This window comes from Somniosus microcephalus, chromosome 1 (assembly GCF_052327205.1).
Source record: "Somniosus microcephalus isolate GS21.2 chromosome 1, FLI_Smic_1.0, whole genome shotgun sequence".
NCBI classification, from domain to species: Eukaryota; Metazoa; Chordata; class Chondrichthyes; order Squaliformes; family Somniosidae; genus Somniosus; species Somniosus microcephalus.
In genome coordinates this window covers 41,130,187-41,142,636 of record NC_140987.1, presented here as the reverse complement: position 1 = coordinate 41,142,636, position 12,450 = coordinate 41,130,187, and the positions used below count along the sequence as shown (strand labels likewise).

General features: G+C 48.5%; 1 protein-coding gene across 1 annotated transcript in view; it reads right to left on the bottom strand.

Moving 5' to 3' along the window:
* Positions 1 to 12,176, bottom strand: part of LOC147124038 (uncharacterized) — a 44,887-nt gene extending 32,711 nt beyond the window's left edge. Inside the window, exons 1-2 of the mRNA XM_086002753.1 lie at positions 12,151 to 12,176; positions 8,769 to 11,580 (exon numbers count right to left, since the gene is read on the bottom strand). Of these exons, the coding sequence (XP_085858879.1) occupies positions 10,236 to 11,580; positions 12,151 to 12,176 (1,371 nt within the window). The 3' untranslated portion in view covers positions 8,769 to 10,235. The remainder of the gene's footprint in view (positions 1 to 8,768; positions 11,581 to 12,150) is intronic.
* Between the last annotated feature and the right edge of the window lie 274 nt (positions 12,177 to 12,450).

The window sequence follows — 12,450 nt, the reverse complement described above, 5'->3', positions numbered from 1 at the left end:
TATCATCCCTCCTTACAGCAGTAATTGACTCCTTGATTAATATTGCGACACCCCCTCCTCTTTTACACCCCCCTTTGTCTCGCTTGAAGATTCTATACCCCGGAATATTGAGCTGCCAGTCCTGCCCCTCCCTCAACCATGTCTCTGTGATAGCAACAATATCATACACCCATGTGTTCATCAAACCTTCAATTCATCTGCCTTACTCGTAAGACTCCTTGCATTAAAATAAATGCCATCCAGCCTTGCCATACTCCCTTGTGCCGTTACATATTTGCTCTGCCTTCCAGGCTGACTTGTTTTTTCCTCTATATTTGGCTGTGCATCAACCCCTACTATAACTCCACTCCATATCCCATCCCCCTGCCAAGTTAGTTTAAACACCCCCACAACAGTACTAGCAAACCTCCCCGCAAGGATGTTGGTCCCGTTCCGGTTCAGATACTGCATGAGAGCAGCCTGAGACTGGAAGGCAGCAACCATTGACTACATTACAGCACTAAGACATTGTGTAGCTTCCACCTGTGCTGCAATGGAAGCTGCCAGATCGCTCATGACACGCGTCATGAGGTTTGGATCTGCACGGTCTCTCTGGGAGTCCACTATCCTCTGCAGAGTGGAAATGATGGGCTCCATGGTGTGCGCAGAGCCTTGTGCAATGTTTGAGGCGGACTCCTCCACGCTCCTTACTATTGGCAATAGGCTCTCAGGCACCCTTGCCATTGCACCTATCATCTTCATGTGCAAGCCCATCACTCTTCTTGTGAACGCCTCCCTACCGAGGGCCTCACCCGAGTCATGTGCAGCAGAACTCGTGCGCAAGCTATTGCTGCCCCCAAGGGGGTCGACGTTGCCGAGGGCCACGGCGCCCACCACCTGCTGCCCAGTGAGTCGCAGCACTCGCTCCTCCAGGTCTGAAAGCTGCTGGGGCTGCGCATCACCCCCACCTGTTCTCTGCTGCTCCCTCCTATTGTGGGCCATCTTGGCCTGCAAGCAAAACGAATGTGTGTGAGTCCAGACATGTGTTTAGTAGATATGCCTGCAGTACTTGAATAGCTATGATTGTAGGCAAGGCGTGAGATGTGGATGTGATTTTAAGTAGGTGCAGATGCTTGGTGGGTGAGTGGTGGGGGTGTGGTGCTTTGTGCCGTGTGTACAGGGTGAGAGATGCTGATATGTAGGACCTGTTGAAGCATGTACTCACCTTGACCACCCGAGTGAGGTCATTGAATTTCTTGCGGCACTGTGTCAGGCTGCGTACGACCACACCACTGGCCGAGGCCTCCTGGGCCACGTCCCTCCACATTGCCCTGAAGACCTGGGGCAATGGCCTCCTTCCTGTGTCCAGGAACAGCACTGTCCTCCTTCGCTCCACTCCCGCGACCAATGCCTCGTCCATGAAATGACGAGTTCTCGCCATGGGGGAGTGGGATCAGCCATCACGATCAGGGGATTGAGTTGCTTGCATTTCACCTTCACAGCCAGCAATGCTGATAATGAGGATCTGCACAATGATGCAACCTCCCCTTTAAGAGCTGGAAGGAGCCAGTGTGAAGGATCATTCCCGATTACATAGCACCTGAAATTCATTATCGCTCTGCTGGTAGTGCCCCCTGTAGCGCCCGAATGAGGTCATTAGCGCTTGATTTAGTGCTCCAGCTCTCTCTTGGAGCACTAACAGCCAATTTAGGGGAACCTCAGACTCATTAGCGCCAGGCACTAATTTTTCAAGATTTCTAAATTTAGCGCCCCACACAGGGCAATAACAAATTTCCCCCCAAAGAATCCCATGGCACTATTTTGAAGAAGAACAGCTGAGCTCTCCCTGGTTTCCTGGCCAATATTTATCCCAAACAAAATCACAAAAATCGATTATCTAGTCATTAAAAGAAAAAAGAAAGTCTTGCATTTATATAGCGCCTTTCACAACCTCAGGACGTCCCAAAGCACTTTACAGCCAATGAAGAACTTTGGAAGTGTAGTCACTGCTCTAATGTAGGGAACACGGCAGTCAACATTCCGGCAATAGTACTGAAGACTTGTGCTCCAGAACTAGCTGCGCCCCTAGCCAAGCTGTTCCAGTACAGCTACAACACTGGCATCTACCCGGCAATGTGGAAAATTGCCCAAGTATGTCCTGTCTAACAAAAAGCAGGACAAATCCGACCCGGCCAATTACCGTCCCATCAGTCTACTCTCAATCATCAGCAAAGTGATGGAAGGTGTCGTCGACAGTGCTATCAAGCGGCACTTACTCAGCAATAACCTGCTAACTGACGCCCAGTTTGGGTTCCACCAGGGCCATTCAGCTCCTGACCTCATTACAGCCTTGGTCCAAACATGGACAAAAGAGCTGAACTCAAGAGGTGAGTGAGAGTGACTGCCCTTGACATCAAGGCAGCATTTGATCGAGTGTGGCATCAAGGAGCCCTAGCAAAACTGAAGTCAATGGGAATCAAGGGGAAAACTCTCCATTGGTTGGAATCATACCTAGGACAAAGGAAGTTGGCTGTGGTTGTTGGAGGTCATTCATCTCAATCACATGACATCACTGCAGGAGTTCCTCAGGGCAGTGTCCTAGGCCCAACCATCTTCAGCTGTTTCATCAATGACCTTCCCTCCATCATAAGGTCAGAAGTGGGGATGTTCGCTGATGATTGCACACTGTTCAGCACCATTCGAGACTCGTCAGATACTGACACAGTCCGTGTCCATATGCAGCAAGACTTGGACAACATTCAGACTTGGGCTGACAAGTGGCAAGTAACATTCGCACCACACAAGTGTCAGGCAATGACTATCTCCAACAAGCGAGACTCTAACCATCTCCCCTTGACATTCAATGGCATTACCATCGCTGAATCCCCCACTATCAACATCCTGGGGGTTACCATTGATCAGAAACTGAACTGGACCAGCCATATAAATACTGTGGCTACAAGAGCAGGCCAGAGGCTGGGAATTCTGCGGCGAGTGCCTCACCTCCTGATTCCCCAAAGCCTTTCCACCATCTACAAGGCACAAGTCAGGAGTGTGATGGAATACTCTCCACTTGCCTGGATGAGTGCAGCTCCAACAACACTCAAGAAGCTCGACACCATCCAGGACAAAGCAGCCCGCTTGATTGGCACTCCATCCACCACCTTCAACATTCACTCCCTCCACCACCGGCGCACTGTGGCTGCAGTGTGTACCATCTACGAGATGCACTGCAGCAACTCGCCAAAGCTCCTTCAACAGCACCTTCCAAACCCGCGACCTCTACCACTTAGAAGGACAAGGGCAGCAGACGCATGAGAACATCACCACCTACAAGTTCCCCTCCAAGCCACACACCATCCTGACTTGGACCTGTATCGCCGATCCTTCACTGTCGCTGGGCCAAAATCCTGGAACTCCCTTCCTAACAGCATTGTGGGTGCACCTACACCATATGGACTGCAGCGGTTCAAGAAGGCAGCTCACCACCATCTTCTCAAGGGCAATTAGGGATGGGCACTAAATGCAGGCCTAGCCAGCCAGCGACGCCCACATCCCATCAATGAATAAAAAAAAATTTTAAATTGCGCACAGCAAGCTCCCACAAACAGCAATGTGATAATGACCAGATAATATGTTTTTTTTAGTGCTGTTGATTGAGGGATAGATATTGGCTAGGACACCGAGAATAACTCCCCTGCTCTTCTTCAAAATAGTGCCATGGGGTCTTTTATGTCCACCTGAGAGTGTAGATGGGACCTCAGTTTAACGTCTCATCCAAAACACAGCACCTCTGACAATGCAGCACTCCCTCAGCATTGCACTGGAGTGTCAGCCTAGATTTTTACCCTCAAGTCTCTGGAGTGGGATTTAGAACCCGCGAACCTTCATGACTCAGAAACAAGAGTGCTGCTAACGGAGCCACAGCTAAGACTCACATTGCTGTTTGCTGTGCGCAAATTGGCTGCCACATTTTCTACATTTACAACAGTGACCACACTTCAAAAGTACTTAATTGGCTGTAAAGCGCTTTGGGACACCCAGAGTTCGCGAAAAGCGCTTTTGCTTTCTTTCTTCCTTTAAATTTTAAGCCAGTCGATATCCCAGACACTGGAGATTACATCATATACACAATTAGGTCAATCTCTAATGCTTAAAGTCAAAACAGGTCAGGTCGGGATCAGCAGATGTAATTCTACACTACCCATACAGAAGCTGAGTTCGAAGGAATCATGAGTCAGATACAAGGGCTGCGAGACTGTAGCCCCGATCCTCTGATTCATGCTTCCTGTGACTGCAGCTCCCCGTTGGGAACTCAGGATCACAAAGTTACCATTCGTGAGTTTATCCAGTAATTTGTCGAGCCTGACAACAACAACAACCACAACTTGTATTTATATAGCGCCTTTAATGTAGCAAAACGTCCCAAGGTGCTGCACAGGAGTGTAATAAGACAAAAAATTGACACCGAGCCGCATAAGGATAAGTTAGGGCAGATGACCAAAAGTTTAGTCAAAGAGGTCGGTTTTAAGGAGCGTATTAAAGGAGGAAAGAGAGGTAGTGAGGCGGAAAGGTTTAGGCAGGGAATTCCAGAGCTTAGGGCCTAGGCAACAGAAGGCACGGCCACCAATGGTTGAGCGATTATAATCAGGGATGATCAAGAGGGAAGAATTAGAGGAGCGCAGATATCTCGGGGGGGGTTGTGGGGCTGAAGGAGATTAGAGATAGGGAGGGGCGAGGCCTTGGAGGGATTTGCAAACAATTTTGAAATGGAGGCGCTGCTTAACCGGGAGCCAATGTAGGTCAGCAAGCACAGGGGAGATGGGAGAACGGGACTTGGTGCAAGTTAGGATACGGACAGCAGAGTTTTGGGTGACCTCAAGTTTACATAGGGTAGAATGTGGGAGGCCAGCCAGGACTGCGTTGGAATAGTCAAGTCGAGAGGTAACAAAGGCATGGATGAGGGTTTCAGCAGCGGAGGCAAGGGCGGACACTCAGGCGATATTACGGAGGTGGAAGTAGACGGTCTTAGTTATGCTGCGGATATGTGGTTGGAAGCTCATTTCAGGGCCAAAAATGACACCAAGGTTGCGAACAGTGGGCTTCAACCTCAGACAGATATTAGGGAGAGGGTGGGAGTCAGTGGCTAGGGAACGGAGTTTGTGGCGGGGTTCGAAAACAATGGCTTTGGTCTTTCCAATATTTAATTGGAGAAAATTTCTGCTCATCCAGAACTGGATGTCGGACAAGCAGTCTGACAATTTAGACACCGTGGAGGGGTTGAGAGAAGTGGTGGTGAGGTAGAGCTGGGTGTCGTCAGCGTACATGTGGAAACTGATGCCGAGTTTTCGGATGATGTCACCAAGGGGCAACATGTCGATGAGAAATAGGAGGGGGCCAAGGATAGATCCTTGGGGGACCCTAGAGGTAATGATGTGGGAGCGGGAAGAGAAGTCAGTGCAGGCGATTCTCTGGCTACAATAAGATAGATAAGAATGGAACCAGGCGAGTTCACTGAATATAATTAAGATCACTGAATATATTTAAGAAGGAGATAGCTAGGTTTCTAGACACAAAAGGCATCAAGGGGTATGTGGAGAGAGCGGGAATATGGTATTGAGATAGAGGATCAGCCATGATCATATTGAATGGTGGCGCAGGCTCGAAGGGCCAAATGACCTACTCCTGCTCCTATTTTTCTATGTTCTATGTTTTCTATGAGTGCAGTCCCACCCAGCTGGATGATGGTGGAGAGCCGTTGGAGAAGGATGGAGTGGTCAACCGTGTCAAAGGCTGCAGACAAGTCAAGACGGACGAGGAGGGATAGTTTACCTTTGTCACAGTCACAAAGGACGTCATTTGTGACTTTGATGAGAGCCGTTTCGGTATTGTGGCGGGTTGGAAACCTGATTGGAGAGAATGAAAGGTTCCGATTTGTTTTCTGGACTGTGCTGAGTTCGATGATTTCTGCCAGGTTGTTCACAAGGGCATTGCAATTGGCCTCAGTGCCCCAGGTACCGAAGGGGAAAATGGGCCAGGATTCCCACTCCTGATCATTGTCCTGGGACCTCTTGCATGGGAAGCACTGGGCAAGGACTGGATTTGGCCTAACAGTGGCCCCTGCGGTCAAGTAGCCTGATGACACTCACTGGCGAGGCTTGCACATTAGTAATGGACATTTGGACAAGATCCTGCAAGGTGATTGCCGCCTCATAGAGTCATAGGGCTGGATTTTGTGAATGGAGGTGAGTTGGAGGCGGGACAGCTGCTTGTCGTGTCAATATCCCGCAAAAGGGCACGGAGGCGGGATGGGGGCAGCTTTGCCATCTGCCGCCACTTTCTCCGAATTTACCGGCTGTCCCGCCTCCATGCCCGCCTCCTCGGGGCTTGGAAAATCCAGCCCATAGAGTCATAACGGCACAGAAGGAGGCTATTTGGCCCATTGAGTCTGTGCCGGCTCTCTGTAGAGCAATCCAGTCAGTCCCATTCCCCCGCTCTATCCCCGTAGCCCTGCAAGTTTATTTCCCTCAAGTGCCTATCCAGTCTCCCTTTGAAAACATTGAGTGTCTCCGCTTCCACCACTTCCGTTGGCAGCGAGTTCCAGGTCCTCACCACTCGCTGCGTAAAAAAGTTTTTCCTCACGTCCCCCCTGTATCTCTTGCCCAAAACCTTAAATCTGTGTCCCCTAGTCCTTGTACCATCAACTAGTGGGAACAGCTTTTCCCCGTCTAGCCTATCCAAACCTGTCATAATCTTGTACACCTCTATCAAATCACCCCTCAACCTCCTTTGCTCTAATGAAAACAAATCCAGCTTCTCCAACCTGTCCTTGTAGCTAAGATCCCCCTTCCCCGGAACCATTCTGGTAAATCTCCTCTGCACCCTCTCAAGGGCCTTCACATCTTTCCTAAAGTGTGGTGACCAGACCTGTGGAACTGTACCTCAGCAAGGAGTCAAAACCAGCTGGAAAGGAGGGGCGGGCAGGAGAAAATGAGTGAAAGAAAGCTGGTGTGGAAGGATAAACATAAACGAAAGAAAGAAAGAAAGAAAGAAAGAAAGAAAGAAAGAAAGAAAGAAAGAAATGAAAAGAAAAAAATGAAAGAAAGAAAAGTAAAAAAAGTACTTGCATTTCTATAGATCCTTTCACGACCTCAGGACGTCTCAAAGCACTTCACAGACAATGAAGTACTTTTTGAAGTGCAGTCACTGTTGTAATGTAGGAAACGTGGCAGCCAATTTGCGCACAGCAAGCTCCCACAAACAGCAATGTGATAATAAAATATACCTGTTAGCAGTTCCACAGAAGAGTGTTTCTAGACCGATAGTCTCACTTGTACCATGTTAAGGGTTAAAGCATCTTACTCACCAACACTTAGATTGGAAACACATGCTGAATCGATGATTGCTACATTTTTTTCTGATTGAAGTCAAGCACTCAACATTTGCAAATGGACCTGGTCTCCGCTCTGTACCACTCCGTGCTTAGTAAGGATTGGTGGTGCAGAATGGAGATCCGTACTATTTGTAAATAAAGTATGCAGTTCAACTGCTTGACCCCTGGAACAGCAAGGTACAAATCACTTCACATGAACATTCATCTAGAGTCTGTGCAGAGTAGGGATTGACACTGACGTGCAACCATGCGGTCATCTGCAAACCTTACAAGCTTCCTCCTTCTTAACACCTTTCCAGGCTTGTCAGAAGAACCACAGAACCACAGTTACCATTAGTGAATTTGACCATTTGCTGGGTCTTTTCGTCAAGGAACGGTTCAGATTTGATTTGCTGTGCGCAAATTTGCTGCCACATTTTTCTACATTACAACAGTGACTACACTTCAAAAGTCCCTTTAACTGAAGTGCAGTCACTGTTGTAATGTAGGAAACACAGCACCCAATTTGCGCACAGCAGGATTCCACAAACAGCAATGAGATAATAACCAGATCATCTGTTTTAGTCATGTTGCTTGAGGGATAAACATTGGCCCAGGACACCGGGGAGAAACTCACCCACTCATCTTCAAAATAACACCCTAGAATCTTTTACATCCACCCAAGAGGGCAGACAGGGCCTCAGTTTAACATCTCATCCAAAAGACGCCACCTCCGACAGTGCAGCAGCCCACTCGAGTCATAGCTTAAATTTTGTGTTCAATCCTCTGGAGTGGGATCTGAACCCTAGAGTGCTACCCACTGACCCAAGGCGAAAAAAAAGACAGGTTCATGTTTTGGACAGTGTCCTTCAGAACACCACTGACAACTCTCCTATGCGAAGCTTGCCTTCCTCAGAGATTTGGATAGCATTCAATTGAATGCTTATGTCAGCTGTGGCTCAGTTGGTAGCACCCTTGCTTGTGAGTCAGAAGGTTGTGGCTTCAAATTCCCACTCCAGCAACCTGAGCACAAAAATTCTAGGCTGACACACCAGTGCAGTACTGAGGGAGTGCTGCACTGTCGGAGGTGCCGTCTTTTGGATGAGACATTAAGCTGAGGCCCTGTCTACTCTCTCAGGTGGACATAAAAGATCTCATGGCACTGTTCTGAAGAAGAGCAGGGGAGTTATCCCCGGTGTCCTGGCCAATATTTATCCCTCAATCAACATCACTAAAAAACAGATTATCTGGTCATTATTAGATCGCTGTTTGTGGGAGCTTGCTGTGCGCAAATTGGCTGCCGGGTTTTCTACATTACTACAGTGACTACGCTTCAAAAAGTACTTCATTGGCTGTAAAGCGCATTGGGAGGTCCTGAAGTTGTGAAAGGCGCAAGTCTTTTTTTTCTCATATTTACCTTTCACTGATGGTGGTGCTTTTATCAGTGCTTGTCCAGGCCATAGACAGAGCAGTTCATCATGGTGGGATGTTGGGTTTCACGAAGAGGAGGAGATTGAAAGCTGCAATCCCAAGTCCCGATGAAGAGTCACTGGGTGCATTTCACAACTGTCGCGGACAGACGATGTGGCTTTCCTGACTCGAGGAGACTGTGCAACAGAACGCACGATCTGCAGTTGGGTCAAATGAAGAAAATCAGGGCTAAAATAAACAGCGAGTGCTACACAGACCTTTGGTCAGGATCATAAGAAGGAAAGCATTTGGGGGAAAATAAAGGGTTGGCACGGTTGAGTGCTTAACTCGCAGCCAGAGGCCTGATTGTCACTTGAACTTGCTGCTCTTGTCTGGCAGAGGGACCACCAAGTGGTGTGGGGGAAGGACGCAAGCCGTGGACCTCTTCATGGCCCTTGCACTCCATAATGTTCTGGCCCCCTGGCTGAATGGAGCCGGGGATGGAAGGGGCAGTAGTTCGAACGTAAAATAAGAGAAAAATATAAGAGTGCAACTTTAAAAGCAACCAGAGTACTTCTTTGAAAACTATTCTTAAACTGCACAAAATGTGGCAATGAATGGAGTTGCTTCTGTTGATCTGGGGGGGCGGGGGGGCGGGGGGAGGTTAATTTCAAAAGCTCCAAGGTATACAAATAGATAGCATCAGATACTTTGTTTGGATTGGAAATGAACAGAGGTCAGTATTCAAGACAAGAAACTGTCTGTTGCTGCTAGTGACCCCGAAAGGTTAAAGTTTTGGAATTTCCTGAGGAGAACCTGATTGAACTACCATTTCAAGAAAAATATCAGGGCTTCTTGAAAGCAGTGCTATGGATTATTTCCAGAAAAGCTGAAAAGTTACGCTAGCTCACTTGAAAAACTCTTGGGAGTCTGGAGCTGGTTCAGATTAAAGTTCAGATCCTAATCGAAACAGCACGTGTAGGGCACGAGTATCAATAGTAGCAAAATATTGTACCTGCAAGGCAGAATCTTCAGACATGTTTCATAGGCTACCAAATGCTGGTAGGCATTAGCAACAGAACTTATTAAATCTCAGTTTACCAATTCTGACCTCAATCTTATTTCCTTGTTCTAACTGTTATACTCAGACATGCGGACTCTCCCACATTCAGTGGGCGGGTGGGGGGGGGGTGGGAGATCTCATGCATCGGACAGGCCCATCTCCATTGTGGTAACTCCCACAGGCAGGTGTAGCTGTGGAGAGGAAGGGAAAGAGAGTAAAATATGAGATAGACAGAGTAAAGAGGATAAAAAGGGGAGAAAACATTAATGCCACTTGGCCGTCCATAGAGGCAGATGCAGCTTCTTAAAAATTTTAAATTATTTTTTGTTAACATATTTTCCCTTTCTCTCTCCTTCTCCTGTGAAAGTGTTGACTTAAAGGAAAAGAGTAAATCATTCAGGAATAAGTTATTCAGGAATAGGAATGGAAGGAGCAATTCAGGAATAGGAGTAGGAGGAGGCTATTCGGGAATAGGAGTAGGAGGAGGCAATTCGGGAATAGGAGCAGGAGGAGGCAATTCGGGAATAGGAGCAGGAGGAGGCAATTCGGGAATAGGAGCAGGAGGAGGCAATTCGGGAATAGGAGCAGGAGGAGGCTATTCGGGAATAGGAGCAGGAGAAGGCTATTTGGGAATAGGAGCAGGAGGAGGCAATTCGGGAATAGGAACAGGAGGCGGCGATTCGGGAATAGGAGCAGGAGGAGGCGATTCGGGAATAGGAGCAGGAGAAGGCTATTCGGGAATAGGAGCAGGAGGAGGCGATTCGGGAATAGGAGCAGGAGAAGGCTATTCAGGAATAGGAGCAGGAGAAGGCGATTCAGGAATAGGAGCAGGAGGAGGCTATTCGGGAATAGGAGCAGGAGGAGGCGATTCGGGAATAGGAGCAGGAGGAGGCGATTTGGGAATAGGAGCAGGAGGAGGCTATTCAGGAATAGGAGCAGGAGAAGGCGATTCGGGAATAGGAGTAGGAGGAAGCAATTTGGGAATAGGAGCAGGAGGAGGCAATTCGGGAATAGGAGCAGGAGGAGGCGATTTGGGAATAGGAGCAGGAGGAGGCTATTCGGGAATAGGAGCAGGAGAAGGCGATTCGGGAATAGGAGCAGGAGGAGGCGATTTGGGAATAGGAGCAGGAGGAGGCTATTCAGGAATAGGAGCAGGAGAAGGCGATTCGGGAATAGGAGTAGGAGGAGGCAATTCAGGAATAGGAGCAGGAGGAGGCAATTCGGGAATAGGAGCAGGAGGAGGCGATTTGGGAATAGGAGCAGGAGGAGGCTATTCAGGAATAGGAGCAGGAGAAGGCGATTCGGAAATAGGAGCAGGAGGAGGCGATTCAGGAATAGGAGCAGGAGGAGGCGATTTGGGAATAGGAGCAGGAGGAGGCTATTCAGGAATAGGAGCAGGAGAAGGCGATTCGGGAATAGGAGTAGGAGGAGGCAATTCGGGAATAGGAGCAGGAGGAGGCAATTCGGGAATAGGAGCAGGAGGAGGCGATTCAGGAATAGGAGCAGAAGGAGGCGATTTGGGAATAGGAGCAGGAGGAGGCTATTCGGGAATAGGAGCAGGAGGAGGAGATTCAGGAATAGGAACAGGAGGAGGCCATTCGGGAATAGGAGCAGGAGGAGGTGATTCGGGAATAGGAACAGGAGGCGGCGATTCGGGAATAGGAGCAGGAGGAGGCGATTCGGGAATAGGAGCAGGAGAAGGCTATTCGGGAATTGGAGCAGGAGGAGGCGATTTGGGAATAGGAGCAGGAGAAGGCTATTCGGGAATAGGCGCAGGAGAAGGCGATTCAGGAATAGGAGCAGGAGGAGGCTATTTGGGAATAGGAGCAGGAGGAGGCGATTTGGGAATAGGAGCAGGAGGAGGCTATTCGGGAATAGGAGCAGGAGAAGGCGATTCGGGAATAGGAGCAGGAGGAGGCGATTCGGGAATAGGAGCAGGAGAAGGCAATTCGGGAATAGGAGCAGGAGGAGGCGATTCGGGAATAGGAACAGTAGCAAGAACATCCATTGCTTCTATGAGAAAAAAATTCTTCTAAATCTCATATCTACTTATCAATTTTGAACCTGTGTCCTTTTGTGTTCACCATTCAAATCGAAGGCACTACTTAAAATATGTGGCTCAAGCATTTTAAAAACCTGGGTAAACAGTCCCCAAACCACCACCTGTTCACCAATGAAAAGAAATTCAGCTCTGTGGCTGTCTCCTCACAATGGAAACCCTTAAATCTCAGTATCTTCTGTCATCCTTTCCTTGTTTTCAACAATGGGCGGGTGATCCGCTCCGCCAAGTAACCACCCGGGTGGTGAAGGTGACGATCACTCCCACTGAGCCAACTTGCCCTCTTTAATCATGTTTACGGTTTTGGCAGCAATGCTCCCATCTAGGACGTATCCAATATTGTCAGCTTTTGTTCCAGTTAAACAAACACCTATTACTTAAAGCAACCATATTTCAGCAAATAAGGGCAAAGTACATTTGATACAGGATACAACTTAGAGCAATAAATCGACTGGGGAAAAGCGGGGAGGGGTAGAACAATGGATGCCGTGGAGTGCAGGACAGGCAGGTACACCTGTACAATGCGTTCCTGATCTCGAAACCATGCGGCTGTGGGGAGCCAGTGTG